The sequence below is a fragment of the Panulirus ornatus genome, chromosome 2, assembly GCF_036320965.1.
Source record: "Panulirus ornatus isolate Po-2019 chromosome 2, ASM3632096v1, whole genome shotgun sequence".
Classification (NCBI taxonomy): domain Eukaryota; kingdom Metazoa; phylum Arthropoda; class Malacostraca; order Decapoda; family Palinuridae; genus Panulirus; species Panulirus ornatus.
Genome location: NC_092225.1, coordinates 102,259,284 through 102,280,432, shown reverse-complemented (window position 1 = coordinate 102,280,432; position 21,149 = coordinate 102,259,284). Strand labels below are relative to the sequence as shown.

The window sequence follows — 21,149 nt, the reverse complement described above, 5'->3', positions numbered from 1 at the left end:
GCCTTACATCCTCGATAAAAACTTTTCACTGCTTCTAACAACTTGCCTCCCACACCATATATTCTTAATACCTTCCACAGAGCATCTCTATCAACTCTATCATATGCCTTCTCCAGATCCATAAATGCTACATACAAATCCATTTGCTTCAGTGAAGGGCGTAAATGGGGAGGTGATAACAAGTAGCGGTGATGTGAGAAGGAGATGGAATGAGTATTTTGAAGGTTTGTTGAATGTGTCTGAAGACAGAGTGGCAGATATAGGGTGTTTTGGTCGAGGTGGTGTGCAAAGTGAGAGGGTTAGGGAAAATGATTTGGTAAACAGAGAAGAGGTAGTAAAAGCTTTGCGGAAGATGAAAGCCGGCAAGGCAGCAGGTTTGGATGGTATTGCAGTGGAATTTATTAAAAAAGGGGGTGACTGTATTGTTGACTGGTTGGTAAGGTTATTTAATGTATGTATGACTCATGGTGAGGTGCCTGAGGATTGGCGGAATGTGTGCATAGTGCCATTGTACAAAGGCAAAGGGGATAAGAGTGAGTGCTCAAATTACAGAGGTATAAGTTTGTTGAGTATTCCTGGTAAATTATATGGGAGGGTATTGATTGAGAGGGTGAAGGCATGTACAGAGCATCAGATTGGGGAAGAGCAGTGCGGTTTCAGAAGTGGTAGAGGATGTGTGGATCAGGTGTTTGCTTTGAAGAATGTATGCGAGAAATACTTAGAAAAGCAAATAATTAGTTATATGTATTTTTTTTTATTTATGCATCCATTTTCAAGAATGTAACTATCACATAAATCAGGAGGTCCCTGTATACATATGTTTTAGGGAGAGTTCCAGATAGGTAATTGCTCACAGACAAAGTTTGTGCCTTGGGTATGTTTTGCTTGTTTTTTCTTCAGAAATTTGACAAGTGGAAGCTTGCAGGCAGCTTAAATGAATGTAGATAAATATCAGTTTATTGAATTCAGGCATCATTCAGCTGCAAATACGTAGTTGCAATGTTACAGATATAACAGAACTCAGAGGCAATGATAGTGACTAGTTAACTAATCAAACATGAGCCTAAGGTTAGGATGAACTGGATATTTCCACACTTTGGATAAGCATGTGGGTGAGGTACATTTAGGTAGCCAGGGTGGCAGATATGCTAGATGTTTACAGAGTAAATGGTATGGTTTATATGTATTAACTTGGTTGAACAGTAATTAATGAATAGTTACAGCAATACATTAGTTAATATACCATGTAGCCTTACTAACACATAACTGAGTTCTTAACTTCCAGAGTAAATGGTATGGTTTATATGTATTAACTTGGTTGAACAGTAATTAATGAATAGTTACAGCAATACATTAGTTAATATACCATGTAGCCTTACTAACACATAACTGAGTTCTTAACTTCCATTGCTGTGCACTTGTTCTTGGATTGTTATGAAGTGACAATATGCTCCTGACTTTACTCAATATGGGTGCTTAAATTTTCCATTGAAGATTTGCTGCTCAGGAACCTGTCATGGCAGAATTTTTAGACTGGGATACATACCAATTTGTTTTACAGCTAATTGTTTGTATAATTGATATAGTCTATGTCCTTTATATTTTGATATTTTCATGATTTTTATTATCATCTCTCTGCAGATGGCCTTGTGACAGCAACTGCAATGATGGCTGAAAGTATTCAGGAATTAACACAATTCCACCCCAACCATGGGGTGAATGTTGTCTTGTATGACAACAACACTGTCGCATACAGGTATTTTCTGGAAATTTCATGGTTTTGGTTGCTGTGCACAGTACCCTTTTCTTATGAGTGTGCATGTTCACTCCTGCCTTAGAGTTTGGATATCTGAGGCTCTTGTGGCACCAGTTTAGGTTAGATGTTACTCTAATGAATTATGAACAACTTTTGGGTTAACAGTTGTGTCATGAAGGTAACTCACTAACTGTAAATTGCAAATGGCTTTTAGGTTAACAGGTTTGTCATGAAGGTAGCCCACCAACTGTGAATTACAAACAGCTTTTGGGTTAACAGGTGTGTCATGAAGGTAGCCCCATTAACTGTGAATTACAAACAGCTTTTAAGTTAGCAGGCATGTCATGAGGGTAAACCACTAACTAAGAGTTACAAACAACATTTTGGTCAACAGGTGTGTCATGAAAGTAACTGTGAATTACAAACATCTTTTGGGTTAACAAGTGTGTTGTGAAGGTAACCCACTAACTGTGAATTACAGACAACATTTTGGTTAACAGGTGTATCTTGAAGGTAACTCACTAACCGTGAATTACAAAAAAGGTTTTGGGTAAACGTGTGTCATGAAAGTAACCTACTAATTGTGAATTACAAGTGCCTTTTAGGTTAGTGTGTCGTGAAGGTAACCCACTAACTGAGAATTACAAACAACTTTTTGCTTAACAGATGTGTTTTGAAGGTAACCAACTAACTGTGAATTATAAACAACTTTTGGGTTAACAGGTATGTTGTGAAGTTAACCCACTAACTGTGAATCACAAGCAACTTTTGGTTTAGTAGGTGTGTCATGAAGGTAACCCATTAACTATCTTACATATCTGGCTTGTTGATTTTGATTACCACCATGTGCACCAGTAAATAAATGCCTTTCTATCAAGAATATATAGAATAGGATCCTTTATGTTACTGAGTGGGATCTATTTTGTCTTTTTAAAGTATTAGGATAATTTTGTGACAAATGTGACAGAAGAACTTTCCTCCTGAAAATTCTGGTGTGTTTAGTTTCAAGATTTATTTTTTGTTTTTGTTTGTGTCCTTGTAAAATCTGGAAAGATAGAGACCTTAAATTGCATTTGTATTTAGTTCACTGAGACTTGCACAAAAACAGAATGTTGAAAATTTATGTTGCACATGGTTTCATTGGTACAAATCAAGGCTAGAACATACACACACACACTTCTATGGTATGCATGAATGGGCCATATGGGATCAAACCTGCATAGGTCTGGATCCTGGTAGCAGCAGCTTGTCCACAGTTCACGCAACTGTTCATCCTCCCATAGAGTTGGACAATACAAGGGGTTCTTTCATAGACTAAAATGTGTGTGTGTGTGAGCATACATATTTATAGGAGTAAAACATGGTACATATATACAAGGTTAAGACAGCAACATGAGTGTAAAATTCTTTCCCCATAACACACAAGGTAAACACACACACACACACACACACACACACACACACACCTGCCATTTGTCACACACACATTCAGTAATGAATTGCAGTCCTTTTTGGAGAGTTCTCTGCACTGACCTTGCATATTACAAGAGCAAGATATTTGCTTTGCCTTGGTCGGAGCTGCATAAACATTGTAGCAAGCCATGAAGATAATGTTACATTGTGCACAATCTGCAAAATTTTTCCCATAGTTTGGAGCTGCTGATGACTGTAGTTGTTGATGTAGCAGATAATTAAAGTAGTCAGTCAATCCATAATCTAAAGTATAGCGTATATCAGATGTAAATATTTATAAAAGACTCTGCAGAAATCAGAGAATAAGGGACAGAGTAACCTGGTTAAGTTTATTAGTGCAGAATGTGCAATTTCTACGTATACTTTATCTCTTTCCAGATCTCGCTTGTTTCTAGCAGTAAAATTTCAAAACTGCGATAACATAATCAAATTGGGCATAACTTTATTTACTACTCTGCTTTGGAAACCCTGCACAATGAACATGGTAAAATTGCTCTCCCAAAGGCTGGGAATGTTCTATAGTTGCTGCAACTAGTTTTCTTCCAAGCAGCTTTTCCATATCTACAGGGATTTCATTCACCACAGCATGGAGCACTGCTCAGATATCTTGTGTGGCTCTTTTTCCACCTCTCTTTTAAATAGAGTGGTAATGAGGCCTTCCACCTTTATAAACGGGTGCTCTCACCTCTCATTAGCCATTCCTTTCTGTCCACTGTGATAGTGCTGCTTTCTTTCTCCCATAGGTATTATTTCAGTCATTTTCCCTTTAGCATTCTATGTTTGTCCTAACTGCAGAAGCCTCTGCTTTCTCTTTCTAGGTGGAAAAGCTGTGGAGTTACTCCCTTTCTTTTGACATTTCCTCTTCACTTAACCTATCCACCTTTAAAAGTCAGATATACAAACACCTGAGGAGTCTTTAGTACAGGTTCTCATTGATGGGACCCTTTATTAATGTATCTAGTTGTTTGCTGTTATCATTTTTTACTTTTTAGAGAAAATGCTTTCTATATGATGTGAGAGTAATACTTTTAGGAGTTATTTACTCCTGTATATTTCTTAATTTCTCTTCAGTCCTCTTTTAAAGAGTCTATTATTTCCTTTTTAGGATTAATTATTTTTCCTCACATTTTCCTTTCCTTGCTTAGTATGTGAGGAGATGGTTGGTAAATTGGGAGTGCCTGTATTGAATGAAAATGGAAGTTATCTTGTGGATGTCTTTGCTGAGGTTTCCTTGAAAAACTTTTTTTTTCAGCATAAGATGGTCCTTAGATATGTGTAGATGAGAAATGGTGGAAGAAAAGAACACAAAGGCTTGAATGACTATGTGGCAGTGGATGAAAGGTTGAGAAAGGCTTTGCTGGATGCTAGAGTTGAGATTCTTTGGAGATTGACCATTTTGCAGTTCTTTTAAGGGATAGATCGTGGAGATATGGTGTAAGAAAGAATGGAGAGGTAAAAGTGTAGGTAAGCGAGAATCAGAATCAGAACAAAAGCAAGGGAGATATGAAAGGAGAGTGATCGAAAGCCTAATGGAAGTGCAGTTAATGTAGGGATGCAATTATATGTGAATGAGGTGTTCAAAATGTTTAGAGAAGAACTGTTAAAGGTTATAAAATTACTAGTTGGCTCCAAGGTCAAGAGGTATAAGAATTAGAAGGAGAAATGCATGGTGGACAGTTGAGATTAAAAATGATGTGGAAGAGAAGAGAAAGGCATATGGTAGAGTGTTTGAAAGGAATGTAATATTAGAGGTTTGGCAAAGTTGGAGGGAAGAATGTAAGATGTGTAAACAGAATGGTAGGAAGCTGATAGAGGAAAGCAAAGGAAGAGTAGATCAAGATTTTGTAAGAAAGTTGAGTGAAAAGTTCAGGGAAAATAAGAAATTGTACTGGAAGAAAGTTTAAGAGGAAAGAGGTGGATGTAAGAGTGGAAATGTTAGTGTGAGAAGTAAGGAGGGGGAGTTCCTGAATCAAAAGAAGGAAGTGAAAGGAAGATGGAAAGAGTATTTTGAAGAACTGATGAATGTGGGAGAAGCTGAGGTAGCAATTGTTACATGCATGGGTATGGATGATGGAAGGAATAGGATACAAGTGCATGGGTCTTTAGCAAGAAGGAAGGTAAAAAGGGCAATAATGAGGTTGAAAGAATGGCACTAGGAGAAGATGGGATTATGATTGAAATGCTGAAGTATGTAGGGGAAAGTGTGATAGAGTGGAAGCATTTGATATGTAATTTAGCATGGAAATAGACGGTTGTGCTTAAGGATTGGGTGAAAGCTATTATTGTTCCTTTATTCCTTTACAGTAGTTAAAAGTTAAGTAGCCAGTGACCTAGGAGGTATATTACCTGTACTACCCACATGGGTATCAGGAGGATTAGTGACAGCTGCATAGTGAGCCAGCACTTCAGTGGTTGGCAGGTTGCACTCCTCTAACTTAGGTAGCTGTCTTTTCCTTATGCCTATCCCACACACAGACTACTTGCATTCTGTCCATGAACAAACTATTCCTCCTTGTCATACATAACACCTGATAACACTTAACTCATGCAGCTCATTCTAAGTAACTAGATTTTCCTGTGAGTGGCAGTACTGTAACCAGTGAGGTAGGAGGTGCTGCTTCTGTGAAAAGTAAAAGAAGCTTAAAAATGGGAAAAGTTATTACTTTTCTGTACCTTGAGGGGGTACTTTAGTTTTATTAAAGTATCCAAGTCTCACCTAACCTTCTCGTTTTTACACCCCTTAGGGTTGGAATGAAAGGTGGAGGCATTGCCCAACTACATTTGGGGAATACTTTTAAGTTTAGACAAACACCTGAGGTGTGCTGTCACATTTTATTTTTATTTTAAGTATATATATGTGTATGTGAGTGGATGGGTCACTCTTCGTATGTTTCCTGGCGCTACCTCGCTGATGTGGGAAACCGATTATGTATAAAAAAAATTTTTAATTTTTTTATTTTTGCTTTCTCGCTGTCTCCCGCGTTTGCGAGGTAGCGCAAGGAAACAGACGAAAGAAATGGCCCAACCCACCCCCATACACATGTATATACATACGTCCACACACGCAAATATACATACCTATACAGCTTTCCATAGTTTACCCCAGACGCTTCACATGCCCTGATTCAATCCACTGACAGCACGTCAACCCGGTATACCATATCGATCCAATTCACTCTATTCCTTGCCCTCCTTTCACCCTCCTGCATGTTCAGGCCTCGATCACACAAAATCTTTTTCACTCCATCTTTCCACCTCCAATTTGGTCTCCCACCTCTCCTTGTTCCCTCCACCTCCGACACATATATCCTCTTGGTCAATCTTTCCTCACTCATTCTCTCCATGTGCCCAAACCATTTCAAAACACCCTCTTCTGCTCTCTCAACCACGCTCTCTTTATTTCCACACATCTCTCTTACCCTTACGTTACTTACTCGATCAAACCACCTCACACCACACATTGTCCTCAAACATCTCATTTCCATAACATATATATATAAATTGGGAGACAAGGGATATCCACTGTCAATGAAACAATCAGTTCGACATGCTATTTGCTGAAAAAAGCCAGAATATAGAATACTTGAGATGTATATAAAGTACTTTATACATGGCTGAGTGAGGCTGGGGCTCAACAGGAATTGTAGGTTATATACTAGTGTTAAGGAGACTCTTGGATATAAATGAGCTGGTGGAATGTCTGATCACTACAAGGAGGAGCCTTGAGGTCTGGATGAGAAGGGATGCATGTAAATGATCCAACGTTCATCTGTTCTTGGTACTAGGGGAGGGAGGTGCTGTTTTTCATGTGTGACAGGGTGGTGATGGGAATGGATAAAGGCAGCAAGTATGAATATGTACATGTATATATATGTATATGTCTGTGTATGTATACATTGAAATGTATAGGTATGTATATGTGCATGTGTGGGTGTTTATGTATATACATGTGTATTTAGGTGGGTTGGGCATGAGAAGCGTGGGAGGTGGGTTGATTAGAAAGGGTAGTGAGTGGTGGGATGAAAAAGTAAGATTATTAGTGAAAGAGAAGAGAGAGGCATTTGGACGATTTTTGCAGGGAAAAAATGCAAATGAGTGGGAGATGTATAAAAGAAAGAGGCAGGAGGTCAAGAGAAAGGAGCTAGAGGTGAAAAAGAGGGCAAATGAGAGTTGGGGTGAGAGAGTATCATTAAATTTTAGGGAGAATAAAAAGATGTTCTGGAAGGAGGTAAATAAAGTGCATAAGACAAGGGAGACATGGGAACTTCAGTGAAGGGGCTAATGGGGAGGTGATAACAAGTAGTGGTGATGTGAGAAGGAGATGGAGTGAGTATTTTGAAGGTTTGTTGAATGTGTTTGATGATAGGGTGTTTTGGTCGAGGTGGTGTGCAAAGTGAGAGTGTTAGGGAAAATGATTTGGTAAACAGAGAAGAGGTAGTAAAAGCTTTGTGGAAGATATATATATATATATATATATATATATATATATAGGGAGCGGGGGGCTGGAAATCCTCCCCTCTCGTTTTTTTTTAATTTTCCAAAAGAAGGAACAGAGAATTGGGCCAGGTGAGGGTATTCCCTCAAAGGCCCACTCCTCTGTTCTTAACGCTACCTCGCTAATGCGGGAAATGGCGAATAGTTTGAAAGAAAGAAAATATATATATATATATTTTTTTTTTTTTGCTTTGTCGCTGTCTCCCGCGTTTGCGAGGTAGCGCAAGGAAACAGACGAAAGAAATGGCCCAACCCACCCCCATACACATGCCTTGATTCAATCCACTGACAGCACGTCAACCCCGGTATACCACATCGCTCCAATTCACTCTATTCTTTGCCCTCCTTTCACCCTCCTGCATGTTCAGGCCCCGATCACACAAAATCTTTTTCACTCCATCTTTCCACCTCCAATTTGGTCTCCCTCTTCTCCTCGTTCCCTCCACCTCCGACACATATATCCTCTTGGTCAATCTTTCCTCACTCATTCTCTCCATGTGACCAAACCATTTCAAAACACCCTCTTCTGCTCTCTCAACCACGCTCTTTTTATTTCCACTCATCTCTCTTACCCTTACGTTACTTACTCGATCAAACCACCTCACACCACATATTGTCCTCAAACATCTCATTTCCAGCACATCCATCCTCCTGCGCACAACTCTATCCATAGTCCACGCCTCGCAACCATACAACATTGTTGGAACCACTATTCCTTCAAACATACCCATTTTTGCTTTCCGAGATAATGTTCTCGACTTCCACACATTCTTCAAGGCCCCCAGAATTTTCGCCCCTTCCCCCACCCTATGATCCACTTCCGCTTCCATGGTTCCATCCTCTGCCAGATCCACTCCCAGATATCTAAAACACTTCACTTCCTCCAGTTTTTCTCCATTCAAACTCACCTCCCAATTGAATTGACCCTCAACCCTACTGTACCTAATAACCTTGCTCTTATTCACATTTACTCTTAACTTTCTTCTTTCACACACTTTACCAAACTCAGTCACCAGCTTCTGCAGTTTCTCACATGAATCAGCCACCAGCGCTGTATCATCAGCGAACAACAACTGACTCACTTCCCAAGCTCTCTCATCCCCAACAGACTTCATACTTGCCCCTCTTTCCAAAACTCTTGCATTCACCTCCCTAACAACCCCATCCATAAACAAATTAAACAACCATGGAGACATCACACACCCCTGCCGCAAACCTACATATATATATATATATGTAGTGGAAGTGGAAGTGGAAGTGGATCATAGGGTGGGGGAGGGGGCGAAAATTTTGGGAGCCTTGAAAAATGTGTGGAAGTCGAGAACATTATCTCGGAAAGCAAAAATGGGTATGTTTGAAGGAATAGTGGTTCCAACAATGTTGTATGGTTGCGAGGCGTGGGCTATGGATAGAGTTGTGCGCAGGAGGATGGATGTGCTGGAAATGAGATGTTTGAGGACAATGTGTGGTGTGAGGTGGTTTGATCGAGTAAGTAACGTAAGGGTAAGAGAGATGTGTGGAAATAAAAAGAGCGTGGTTGAGAGAGCAGAAGAGGGTGTTTTGAAATGGTTTGGGCACATGGAGAGAATGAGTGAGGAAAGATTGACCAAGAGGATATATGTGTCGGAGGTGGAGGGAACGAGGAGAAGAGGGAGACCAAATTGGAGGTGGAAAGATGGAGTGAAATAGATTTTGTGTGATCGGGGCCTGAACATGCAGGAGGGTGTAAGGAGGGCAAGGAATAGAGTGAATTGGAGCGATGTGGTATACAGGGGTTGACGTGCTGTCAGTGGAGTGAATCAAGGCATGTGAGGCGTCTGGGGTGGACCATGGAAAGCTGTGTAGGTATGTATACACGTGTGTGGACATGTGTATGTACATGTGTATGGGGGGGGGGGTTGGGCCATTTCTTTCGTCTGTTTCCTTGCGCTACCTCGCAGACGCGGGAGACAGCGACAAAGTATAAAAAAAAAAAAAAAAAAATATATATATATATATATATATATATATATTTTTATATTTTTATTATACTTTGTCACTGTCTCCCGCGTTTGCGAGGTAGCGCAAGGAAACAGACGAAAGAAATGGCCCAACCCCCCCCCCATACACATGCACATACATACGTCCACACACGCAAACATACATACCTACACAGCTTTCCATGGTTTACCCCAGACGCTCCACATGCCCTGCTTCAATCCACTGACAGCATGTCAACCCCGGTATACCACATCGCTCCAATTCACTCTATTCCTTGCCATCCTTTCACCCTCCTGTATGTATATATATATATATATATATGATAGAGTTGATAGAGATGCTCTGTGGAAGGTATTAAGAATATATGGTGTGGGAGGAAAGTTGTTAGAAGCAGTGAAAAGTTTTTATCGAGGATGTAAGGCATGTGTACGTGTAGGAAGAGAGGAAAGTGATTGGTTCTCAGTGAATGTAGGTTTGCGGCAGGGGTGTGTGATGTCTCCATGGTTGTTTAATTTGTTTATGGATGGGGTTGTTAGGGAGGTAAATGCAAGAGTTTTGGAAAGAGGGGCAAGTATGAAGTCTGTTGGGGATGAGAGAGCTTGGGAAGTGAGTCAGTTGTTGTTCGCTGATGATACAGCGCTGGTGGCTGATTCATGTGAGAAACTGCAGAAGCTGGTGACTGAGTTTGGAAAAGTGTGTGGAAGAAGAAAGTTAAGAGTAAATGTGAATAAGAGCAAGGTTATTAGGTACAGTAGGGTTGAGGGTCAAGTCAATTGGGAGGTGAGTTTGAATGAAGAAAAACTGGAGGAAGTGAAGTGTTTTAGATATCTGGGAGTGGATCTGGCAGCGGATGGAACCATGGAAGCGGAAGTGGATCATAGGGTGGGGGAGGGGGCGAAAATCCTGGGGGCCTTGAAGAATGTGTGGAAGTCGAGAACATTATCTCGGAAAGCAAAAATGGGTATGTTTGAAGGAATAGTGGTTCCAACAATGTTGTATGGTTGCGAGGCGTGGGCTATGGATAGAGTTGTGTGCAGGAGGATGGATGTGCTGGAAATGAGATGTTTGAGGACAATGTGTGGTGTGAGGTGGTTTGATCGAGTAAGTAACGTAAGGGTAAGAGAGATGTGTGGAAATAAAAAGAGCGTGGTTGAGAGAGCAGAAGAGGGTGTTTTGAAGTGGTTTGGGCACATGGAGAGGACGAGTGAGGAAAGATTGACCAAGAGGATATATGTGTCGGAGGTGGAGGGAACAAGGAGAAGAGGGAGACCAAATTGGAGGTGGAAAGATGGAGTGAAAAAGATTTTGTGTGATTGGGGCCTGAACATGCAGGAGGGTGAAAGGAGGGCAAGGAATAGAGTGAATTGGAGCGATGTGGTATACCGGGGTTGACGTGCTGTCAGTGGATTGAAGCAGGGCATGTGAAGCGTCTGGGGTAAACCATGGAAAGCTGTGTAGGTATGTATATTTTGCGTGTGTGGACGTATGTATATACATGTGTATGGGGGGGGTTGGGCCATTTCTTTCGTCTGTTTCCTTGCGCTACCTCGCAAATGCGGGAGACAGCGACAAAGTATAATAAAAAAAAAAAAATAATATATATATATCTTTCTTTCTTTCAAACTATTCGCCATTTCCCGCGTTAGCGAGGTAGCGTTAAGAACAGAGGACTGGGCCTTGGAGGGAATATCCTCACCTGGCCCCCTTTCTCTGTTCCTTGTTTTGGAAAATTAAAAAAAGAAACGAGAGGGGAAGATTTCCAGCCCCCCCGCTCCCTCCCCTTTTAGTCGCCTTCTACGACACGCAGGGAATACGTGGGAAGTATTCTTTCTCCCCTATATATATATATATATATATATATAATATATATATATATATATATAATGAATAAGGGCAGACAGTGTGAATTATGTACATGTGTATATATGTATATGTCTGTGTGCATATATGTGTGTATACGTTGGGATGTATAGGTGTGTATATGTGCGTGTGTGGACGTGTGTGTGTGTGCATGTGTATGTGGGTGGGTTGGACCATTCTTTTGTCTGTTTCCTTGGGCTGCCTAGCTAGCACGGGAGACAGCGACAAGGTATAATGAATAATAAAATTTCTTTTTCTTTCTTTCAAACTATTCGCCATTTCCCGCATTAGCGAGGTAGCGTTAAGAACAGAGGACTGGGCCTTGAGGGAATACCCACCTGGCCCAATTCTCTGTTCCTTCTTTTGGAAAATTAAAAAAAAAACGAGAGGGGAGGATTTCCAGCCCCCCGCTCCCTCCCCTTTTAGTCGCCTTCTACGACACGCAGGGAATATGTGGGAAGTATTCTTTCTCCCCTATCCCCAGGGATAAATAAAATATCTATATATATATATATATAGGAGCGGGTGGCTGGAAATCCTCCCCTCTTGTTTTTTTTTCAATTTTCCGAAAGAAGGAACAGAGAAGGGGGGCCAGGTGAGGATATTCCCTCAAAGGCCCAGTCCTCTGTTCTTAACGCTACCTCGCTAATGCGGGAAATGGCGAATAGTATGAAAGAAAAGAAAGATATTTTTTTTTTTTTTTTTTTTTTTTTTATACTTTGTCGCTGTCTCCCGCGTTTGCGAGGTAGCGCAAGGAAACAGACGAAAGAAATGGCCCAACCCCCCCCATACACATGTACATACACACGTCCACACACGCAAATATACATACCTACACAGCTTTCCATGGTTTACCCCAGACGCTTCACATGCCTTGATTCAATCCACTGACAGCACGTCAACCCCTGTATACCACATGACTCCAGTTCACTCTATTCCTTGCCCTCCTTTCACCCTCCTGCATGTTCAGGCCCCGATCACACAAAATCTTTTTCACTCCATCTTTCCACCTCCAATTTGGTCTCCCTCTTCTCCTCGTTCCCTCCACCTCCGACACATATATCCTGTTGGTCAATCTCTCCTCACTCATTCTCTCCATGTGCCCAAACCATTTCAAAACACCCTCTTCTGCTCTCTCAACCACGCTCTTTTTATTTCCACACATCTCTCTTACCCTTACGTTACTTACTCGATCAAACCACCTCACACCACACATTGTCCTCAAACATCTCATTTCCAGCACATCCATCCTCCTGCGCACATCTCTATCCATAGCCCACGCCTCGCAACCATACAACATTGTTGGAACCACTATTCCCTCAAACATACCCATTTTTGCTTTCCGAGATAATGTTCTCGACTTCCACACATTTTTCAAGGCTCCCAAAATTTTCGCCCCCTCCCCCACCCTATGATCCACTTCCGCTTCCATGGTTCCATCCGCTGACAGATCCACTCCCAGATATCTAAAACACTTCACTTCCTCCAGTTTTTCTCCATTCAAACTCACCTCCCAATTGACTTGACCCTCACCCCTACTGTACCTAATAACCTTGCTCTTATTCACATTTACTCTTAACTTTCTTCTTCCACACACTTTACCAAACTCAGTCACCAGCTTCTGCAGTTTCTCACATGAATCAGCCACCAGCGCTGTATCATCAGCAAACAACAACTGACTCACTTCCCAAGCTCTCTCATCCCCAACAGACTTCATACTTGCCCCTCTTTCCAAAACTCTTGCATTTACCTCCCTAACAACCCCATCCATAAACAAATTAAACAACCATGGAGACATCACACACCCCTGCCACAAACCTACATTCACTGAGAACCAATCACTCTCCTCTTTTCCTACACGTACACATGCCTTACATCCTCGATAAAAACTTTTCACTGCTTCTAACAACTTTCCTCCCACACCATATATTCTTAATACCTTCCACAGAGCATCTCTATCAACTCTATCATATGCCTTCTCCAGATCCATAAATGCTACATACAAATCCATTTGCTTTTCTAAGTATTTCTCACATACATTCTTCAAAGCAAACACCTGATCCACACATCCTCTACCACTTCTGAAACCACACTGCTCTTCCCCGATCTGATGCTCTGTACATGCCTTCACCCTCTCAATCAATACCCTCCCATATAATTTACCAGGAATACTCAACAAACTTATACCTCTGTAATTTGAGCACTCACTCTTATCCCCTTTGCCTTTGTACAATGGCACTATGCACGCATTCCGCCAATCCTCAGGCACCTCACCATGAGTCATACATACATTAAATAACCTTACCAACCAGTCCACAATACAGTCATCCCCTTTTTTAATAAATTCCACTGCAATACCATCCAAACCTGCTGCCTTGCCGGCTTTCATCTTCCGCAAAGCTTTCACTACCTCTTCTCTGTTTACCAAATAATTTTCCCTAACCCTCTCACTTTGCACACCACCTCTACCAAAACACCCTATATCTGCCACTCTATCATCAAACACATTCAACAAACCTTCAAAATACTCACTCCATCTCCTTCTCACATCACCACTACTTGTTATCACCTCCCCATTTGCGCCCTTCACTGAAGTTCCCATTTGCTCCCTTGTCTTACGCACTTTATTTACCTCCTTCCAGAACATCTTTTTATTCTCTCTAAAATTTAATGATACTCTCTCACCCCAACTCTCATTTGCCCTTTTTTTCACCTCTTGCACCTTTCTCTTGACCTCCTGTCGATAGGGGAGAAAGAATACTTCCCACGTATTCCCTGCGTGTCGTAGAAGGCGACTAAAAGGGGAGGGAGCGGGGGGCTGGAAATCTTCCCCTCTCGTTTTTTTTAATTTTCCAAAACAAGGAATGGAGAAGGGGCCAGGTGAGGATATTCCCTCCAAGGCCCTGTCCTCTGTTCTTAACGCTACCTCGCTAACGCGGGAAATGGTGAATAGTTTGAAAGAAAAGAAAGAAAAGATATATATAAATGAATGAATGTTTATTTTTTTATATTTATTATACTTTGTCGCTGTCTCCCATGTTAGCAAGGTAGCGCAAGGAAACAGACAAAATAATGGCCCAACCCACCCACATACACATGTATGCATATACATACACGTCCTCACATGCACATATACATACGTATACATACCTATATCTGGGAGTGGATTTGGCAGCGGATGGAACCATGGAAGCAGAAGTGAATCATAGGGTGGGAGAGGGGGCAAAAGTTCTGGGAGCGTTGAAGAATGTTTGGAAGTCGAGAACGTTATCTTGGAAAGCAAAAATGGGTATGTTTGAAGGAATAATGGTTCCAACAATGATATATGGTCGTGAGGCGTGGGCTATAGATAGAGTTGTGCAGAGGAGGGTGGATGTGCTGGAAATGAGATGTTTGAGGACATTATATGGTGTGAGGTGGTTTGATCGAGTAAGTAATGAAAGGGTAAGAGAGATGTGTGGTAATAAAAAGAGTGTGGTTGAGAGAGCAGAAGAGGGTGTTTTGAAATGGTTTGGTCACATGGAGAGAATGAGTGAGGAGAGATTGACAAAGAGGATATATGTGTCAGAGGTGGATGGAATGAGAAGTGGGAGACCAAATTGGAGGTGAAAAGATGGAGTAAAAAAGATTTTGAGTGATTGGGGCCTGAACATGCAGGAGGGTGAAAGGCGAGCAAGGAATAGAGTGAATTGGAACGATGTGGTGTACTGGGGTCGACGTGCTGTCAGTGGATTTAACCAGGGCATATTAAGTGTCTAGGGTAAACCATAGAAATTTCTGTGGGGCCTGGGTGTGGAAAGGGAGCTGTGGTTTCGGTGCATTATACATGACAGCTAGAGACTGAGTGTGAACGAATGTGGCCTTTGTTGTCTTTTCCTAGCGCTACCTCATGCATATGCTGGGGGAGGGGTTTTTATTTCATGTTTGGCGGGGTGGTGATGGGAATGAATAAGGGCAGACAATATGAATTACGTACATGTGTATATTGTCTGTGTGTGTATATATATATAGTATATATATATATATATATATATATATATATATATATATATATATATGTATACATTGAGATGTATAGGTATGTATATGTGTGTGTGTGTGGACGTGTATGCATATACATGTGTATGTGGGTGGGTTGGGCCACTCTTTCATCTGTTTCCTTTCGCTACCTTGCTAACGCAGGAGACAGCGACAAAATATAATAAATAGTAAATAAATAAATAAATACATTTCAACGTATACATGTATATTTACTTGCACACACATATACGCATATACACATACGTAATTCATACTTGCTGCCTCTATTCATTCCCGTGCTACCCCGCCACACATGAAATGACAACTCCCTCCCCCCCGCATGCGTGGGTGGTAGTGCTATGAAAAGACAAGAAAGACCACACTTGTTCACTCTCAGTCTCTAGCTGTCATGTATAATGCACCTAAACCACAGCTCCTTTTCCACATCCAGGCCCCACAAAACTTTCCATGGTTTACCCCAGACACTTCACATGCCCTGGTTCAATCCATAGACAGCACGTCAACCCTGGTATACCACATCGTTCCAATTCACTCTATTCTTTGCACGCCTTTGACCCTCCTGCATGTTCAGGCCCCGATTGCTCAAAATCTTTTTCACTCCATCCTTCCACCTCCAATTTGGTCTTCCACTTCTCTCGTTCCCTCTACCTCTGACACATATATCTTCTTTGTCAATCTTTCCTCACTCATTCTCTAAATGAGACCAAACCATTTGAAAACACCCTCTTCTGCTCTCTCAACCACTCTCTTTTTATTTCCACACATCTCTCTTACCCTGTCATTACTTACTCGATCAAACCACCTCACACCACATATTGTCCTCAAACATCTCATTTCCAACACATCCACCCTCCTCCACACAACCCTACCTATAGCCCATGCCTCGCAACCATATAACATTGTTGGAGCAACTATTCCTTCAAACATAGCCATTTTTGCTTTCAGAGATAATGTTCTTGCCTTCCACACATTTTTCAATGCTCCCAGAACTTTCCCCCCTCCCCCACCCTGTTATTCATTTCCGCTTCCATGGTTCCATCCGCTGCCAAATCCACTCCCAGATATCTAAAACACTTCACTTCCTCCAGTTTTTCTCCATTCAAACTTACCTCCCAATTGACTTGTCCCTCAACCCTGCTGTACCTAATAACCTTGCTCTTATTCACATTTGCTCTCAGCTTTCTTCTTTCACACACTTTACCAAACTCAGTCACCAGCTTCTGCAGTTTCTCACCCGAATCAGCCACCAGCGCTGTATCATCAGCGAACAACAACTGACTCACTTCCCAAGCCCTCTCATCCACAACAGACTGCATACTTGCTCCTCTCTCCAAAACTCTTGCGTTCACCTCCTTAACAACCCCATCCATAAACAAATTAAACAACCATGGAGACATCATGCACTCCTGCCGCAAACATATTTGCTATTTCCTGCGTTAGCAAGGTAGCATTAAGAACAGAGGACTGAGCCTTAGAGAGAGTATCACCACTTGACCCCCTTCTTTGTGAAGGGGGATCTTGTGGTTATTTGATTAATGTTTCTATAGACTATGTAAATGTACTGTCTTACGTGGATTTTAAGGTTATATTTTGTTTAAACAGAAAGGCAAGTTTTGCAAATGCAGTAACCATCAGTAAGCGTCCTTTGATGCCCAAAGAAATCTTCCTAGTGGAAATAGAGAAGACAGAGCCAGGCTGGACTGGGCATATGAGGCTAGGGCTTACCCAGCTGAACCCTGCCAGTCCAGGAATTCCAGGGTTACCTACTTACTCCTTACCTGACATGACAAACATGGGTAATATGCAAATTGTTATTGTTGTTTAAAGGAACTTCATTTGTGGAATAGCAGTGTTTGGACACAAATTGTGATAACTCAGACACTGACATATAGCAGTTTTTGGAGGCAAATTATGATAATTTAGACACTGACATATAGCAATATTTGGAGGCAAATTGTGATAACTCATGACACTGAGGTTGATTGATATGAGGTTGATGAATACAATTTACATATTGCTTCTCATAGTCACATATTTATTTTTGTTATTGTGATTTTGGAATACTGATCAATGACATTTTTATCCAGGTAACTCATGGATTTGTGCGATCACAAAGAGTCACAATCGTATTCAACTAGATGCGGAAGGAGAAGCTGAAGGAGAAGAAGCCTTTGCAGATAATCAAGGAGATAATGTTGGAGAGTCAGGAGAGGAAGTGCAGAGGCCAGAGGTTACAGAGGAAGTCATGAGAACAGTGACAGAAAACACAAATGCACAGGAGAGAAGAACTTCAGATGGGAATGTCACTTCCCGAGTGGGTGGTGGCACTGGAGCTAATGGTGAAGTTTTGGGGGTGTTCAGGATAAGAAACAACAGTCGGAGGGGACCTGTAAGCAGTGGAGCACCTCGTGGGCTTGATTCTATTGTTGTTGGTGACCACTTGCGGACTTCTCGTGGATATGTGCCACGTTCAGCCTTGCAGCCTACACCATATGTCTGCACCACACCATCTGGTCGGGAGATGACTCTTACAAGAGATAACATTTTGCCCACAGATGAGGGTAGTAGGATTGGTGTTATCTTTTTACCCAGAGTGAGTATTACAGTTTAAAAGGCATTACCCATTTTGTATAGTATATTTTATTCAGATCATTGTAGAGGGAAAAGAATTAACCAAATATTAAGTCTAGAAAAGGATAGAGTAAGGAAATTTATTGAGTACATTGTGGTATTTGATAACAAAGAGAGGACATAATAAGATTTGCATGAAGGAATACTGTAAGCATCAGTTTTCACCCTAAAAGTACTGTTCCCAAACCATATGCATGTTTCCATTATGGTCTAATCCCACAACCCTTGCAGTATAATTTTTCCTCCCACATTTGGAGGAACCACTGGTTCCATTACTAATGAGAGGCATTTATTGATGACTGTCACTTCCACTTATAATTAGCATGCATTGATGTTAACAAGGCTCAGTAACCCAGAGATATGCATGTTGGGAAGACAGCATGCCCGTATCCCACTTGGGCTGCTACTTTACTGTTTCATATGATAACATCAGCTAACTGTTGTATTACCATTTGTCAGGATATTAAAAATAGTGATTTTGATTACTGCTTTAGAGAAAGACAGTATCCTGAACTACAGGGAGGTAAGTTAGAGGGATGATCACCAGCTGTGGTTGCTGGGTATACATTGAAGTAGTGGCAGTGCATGAGTGCTGAATTGGTAAGAGATTAGAGAGAGGAATTGTACTTTTGTTGTGATGATTTGTTTGAAAACTTGCTAGTGTTTAGTGTAGTTATGAACCATGTCTTTTTTATTTGTGATGCAAGTTGATAGTTGACTTGGATTGTGATTCTTATAAGAAGCTAGTAAGAGGTTAGGGTATGGCTGATTTTTTCATGTGATGTGGATGTTTAAGGTGGGAATACGGAATATATAATCCAGTTAAGTACACTTTCCAAGCTCACTTACTCTCACCACTCTCTTCTCTCTAACATTCTCTCTTCTCTTCTGAAAACCTCTACAAATCTTCACCTTCACCTCCACAAGATAATGATCAGACGTCCCTCCAGTTGCACCTCTCAGCACATTGATATCCAAAAGTCTCTCTTTCATGTGCCTATCAATTAACATGTAATCCAATAACTCTCTCTGGCCATCTCTCCTACTTACATAAGTATACTTATGTATATCTCTTTTTAAACCAGGTATTTCCAGTCACCAGTCCTCTTTCAGCACACAAATCTACAAGCTCTTCACCATTTCCATTTACAACACTGAACACCCCTTGGACACCAATTATTCCCTCAACTGCCACATTAGTCAACTTTGCATTCAAATCACCCATCACTATAACTCAGTCTCGTGCATCAAAACTGCTAACACACTCATTCATTGGCTCCCAAAACACTTGCCCTCATGATCTTTCTTTGCATGCCCAGGTGCATAGGCACCAATAATCACCCATCTCTCTCCAACCACTTTCAGTTTTACCCATATCAATCAAGAGTTTACTTTCGTGCACTCTATCACATACTCCCACCACTCCTGTTTCAGGAGTAGTGCTACTCTTTCCTTTGCTCTTGTCCTCTAACCAACCCCTGACTTTACTCCCAAAACATTCCCAAACCACTCTTCCCCTTTACCCTTGAGCTTCGTTTCACTCACAGCCTAAACATTCAGGTTCCTTTCCTCAAACATACTATCTATTGGTGAAGGGGGCTAATGGGGAGGTGATAACTAGTAGTGGTGATGTGAAAAGGAGAGGGAGTGAGTATTTTGAAGGTTTGTTGAATGTGTTAGATGATAGAGTGGCAGATATAGGGGGTTTTGGACAAGGTAGTGTGCGAAGTGAGATGGTTAGGGAGAATGATTTGGTAAACAGAGAAAAGGTAGTAAAAGCTTTGTGGAAAATGAAAGCTAGTAAGGCAGCAGGTTTGGATGATATTGCAGTGAAATTTATTAAAAAAGGGGGTGACTGTGCTGTTGACTGGTTGGTAAGGATATTTAATGTATGTACGACTCATGGTGAGGTGCCTGAGGATTGGCGGAATGCATGCATAGTACCATTGTACAAAGGCAAAGGGGATAAAGGTGAGTGCTCAAATTACAGAGGTATAAGTTTGTTGAGTATTCCTGGGAAATTATATGAGAGGGTATTGATTGAGAGGGTGAAGGCATGTACAGAGCATCAGATTGGGGAAGAGCAGTGTGGTTACAGAAGTGGTCGAGGATGTGTGGATCAGGTGTTTGCTTTGAAGAATGTATGTGAGAAATACTTAGAAAGGCAAATGGATTTGTATGTAGTATTTATGGATCTGGAGAAGGCATATGATAGAGTTGATTGAGATGCTCTGTGGAAGGTATTAAGAATATATGGTGTGGGAGGCAAGTTGTTAGAAGCAGTGAAAAGTTTTTATCAAGGATGTAAGGCATGTGTACGAGTAGGAAGAGAGGAAAGTGATTCATTCTCAGTGAATGTAGGTTTGTGGCAGGGGTGTGTGATGTCTCCATGGTTGTTTAATTTGTTTATGGATGGGGTTGTTAGGGATGTGAATGCAAGAGTTTTGGAAAGAGGGGCAAGTATGCAGTCTGTTGTGGATGAGAGAGCTTGGGAAGTGAGTCAGTTGTTGTTCGCTGATGATACAGCATGGTGGCTGATTCATGTGAGAAACTGCAGAAGCTGGTGATTGAGTTTGGTAAAGTGTGTGAAAGAAGAAAGCTGAGAGTGAATGTGAATAAGAGTAAGGTTATTAGGTACAGTAGGGTTGAGGGACAAGTCATTTGGGAGGTAAGTTTGAATGGAGAAAAACTGGAGGAAGTGAAGTGTTTTAGATATCTGGGAGTGGATCTGGCAGCGGATGGAACCATGGAAGCGGAAGTGAATCATAGGGTGGGGGAGGGGGCGAAAGTTCTGGGAGCGTTGAAGAATGTGTGGAAGTCGACAACATTATCTCGGAAAGCAAAAATAGATATGTTTGAAGGAATGGTGGTTACAATAACGTTATATGGTTGCAAGGCGTGGGCTATGGATAGA

General features: G+C 41.4%; 1 protein-coding gene across 3 annotated transcripts in view; it reads left to right on the top strand.

Moving 5' to 3' along the window:
- LOC139758989 (neuralized-like protein 2) overlaps positions 1-21,149 on the top strand; it is a 54,835-nt gene that overhangs the window by 10,219 nt on the left and 23,467 nt on the right. For all 3 annotated transcript variants that reach the window (XM_071680885.1, XM_071680879.1, XM_071680871.1), the window contains exons 2-4: positions 1,642-1,756; positions 17,207-17,400; positions 17,692-18,197. In XM_071680885.1, the coding sequence (XP_071536986.1) occupies positions 1,665-1,756; positions 17,207-17,400; positions 17,692-18,197 (792 nt within the window). In that variant the 5' untranslated portion in view covers positions 1,642-1,664. The remainder of the gene's footprint in view (positions 1-1,641; positions 1,757-17,206; positions 17,401-17,691; positions 18,198-21,149) is intronic.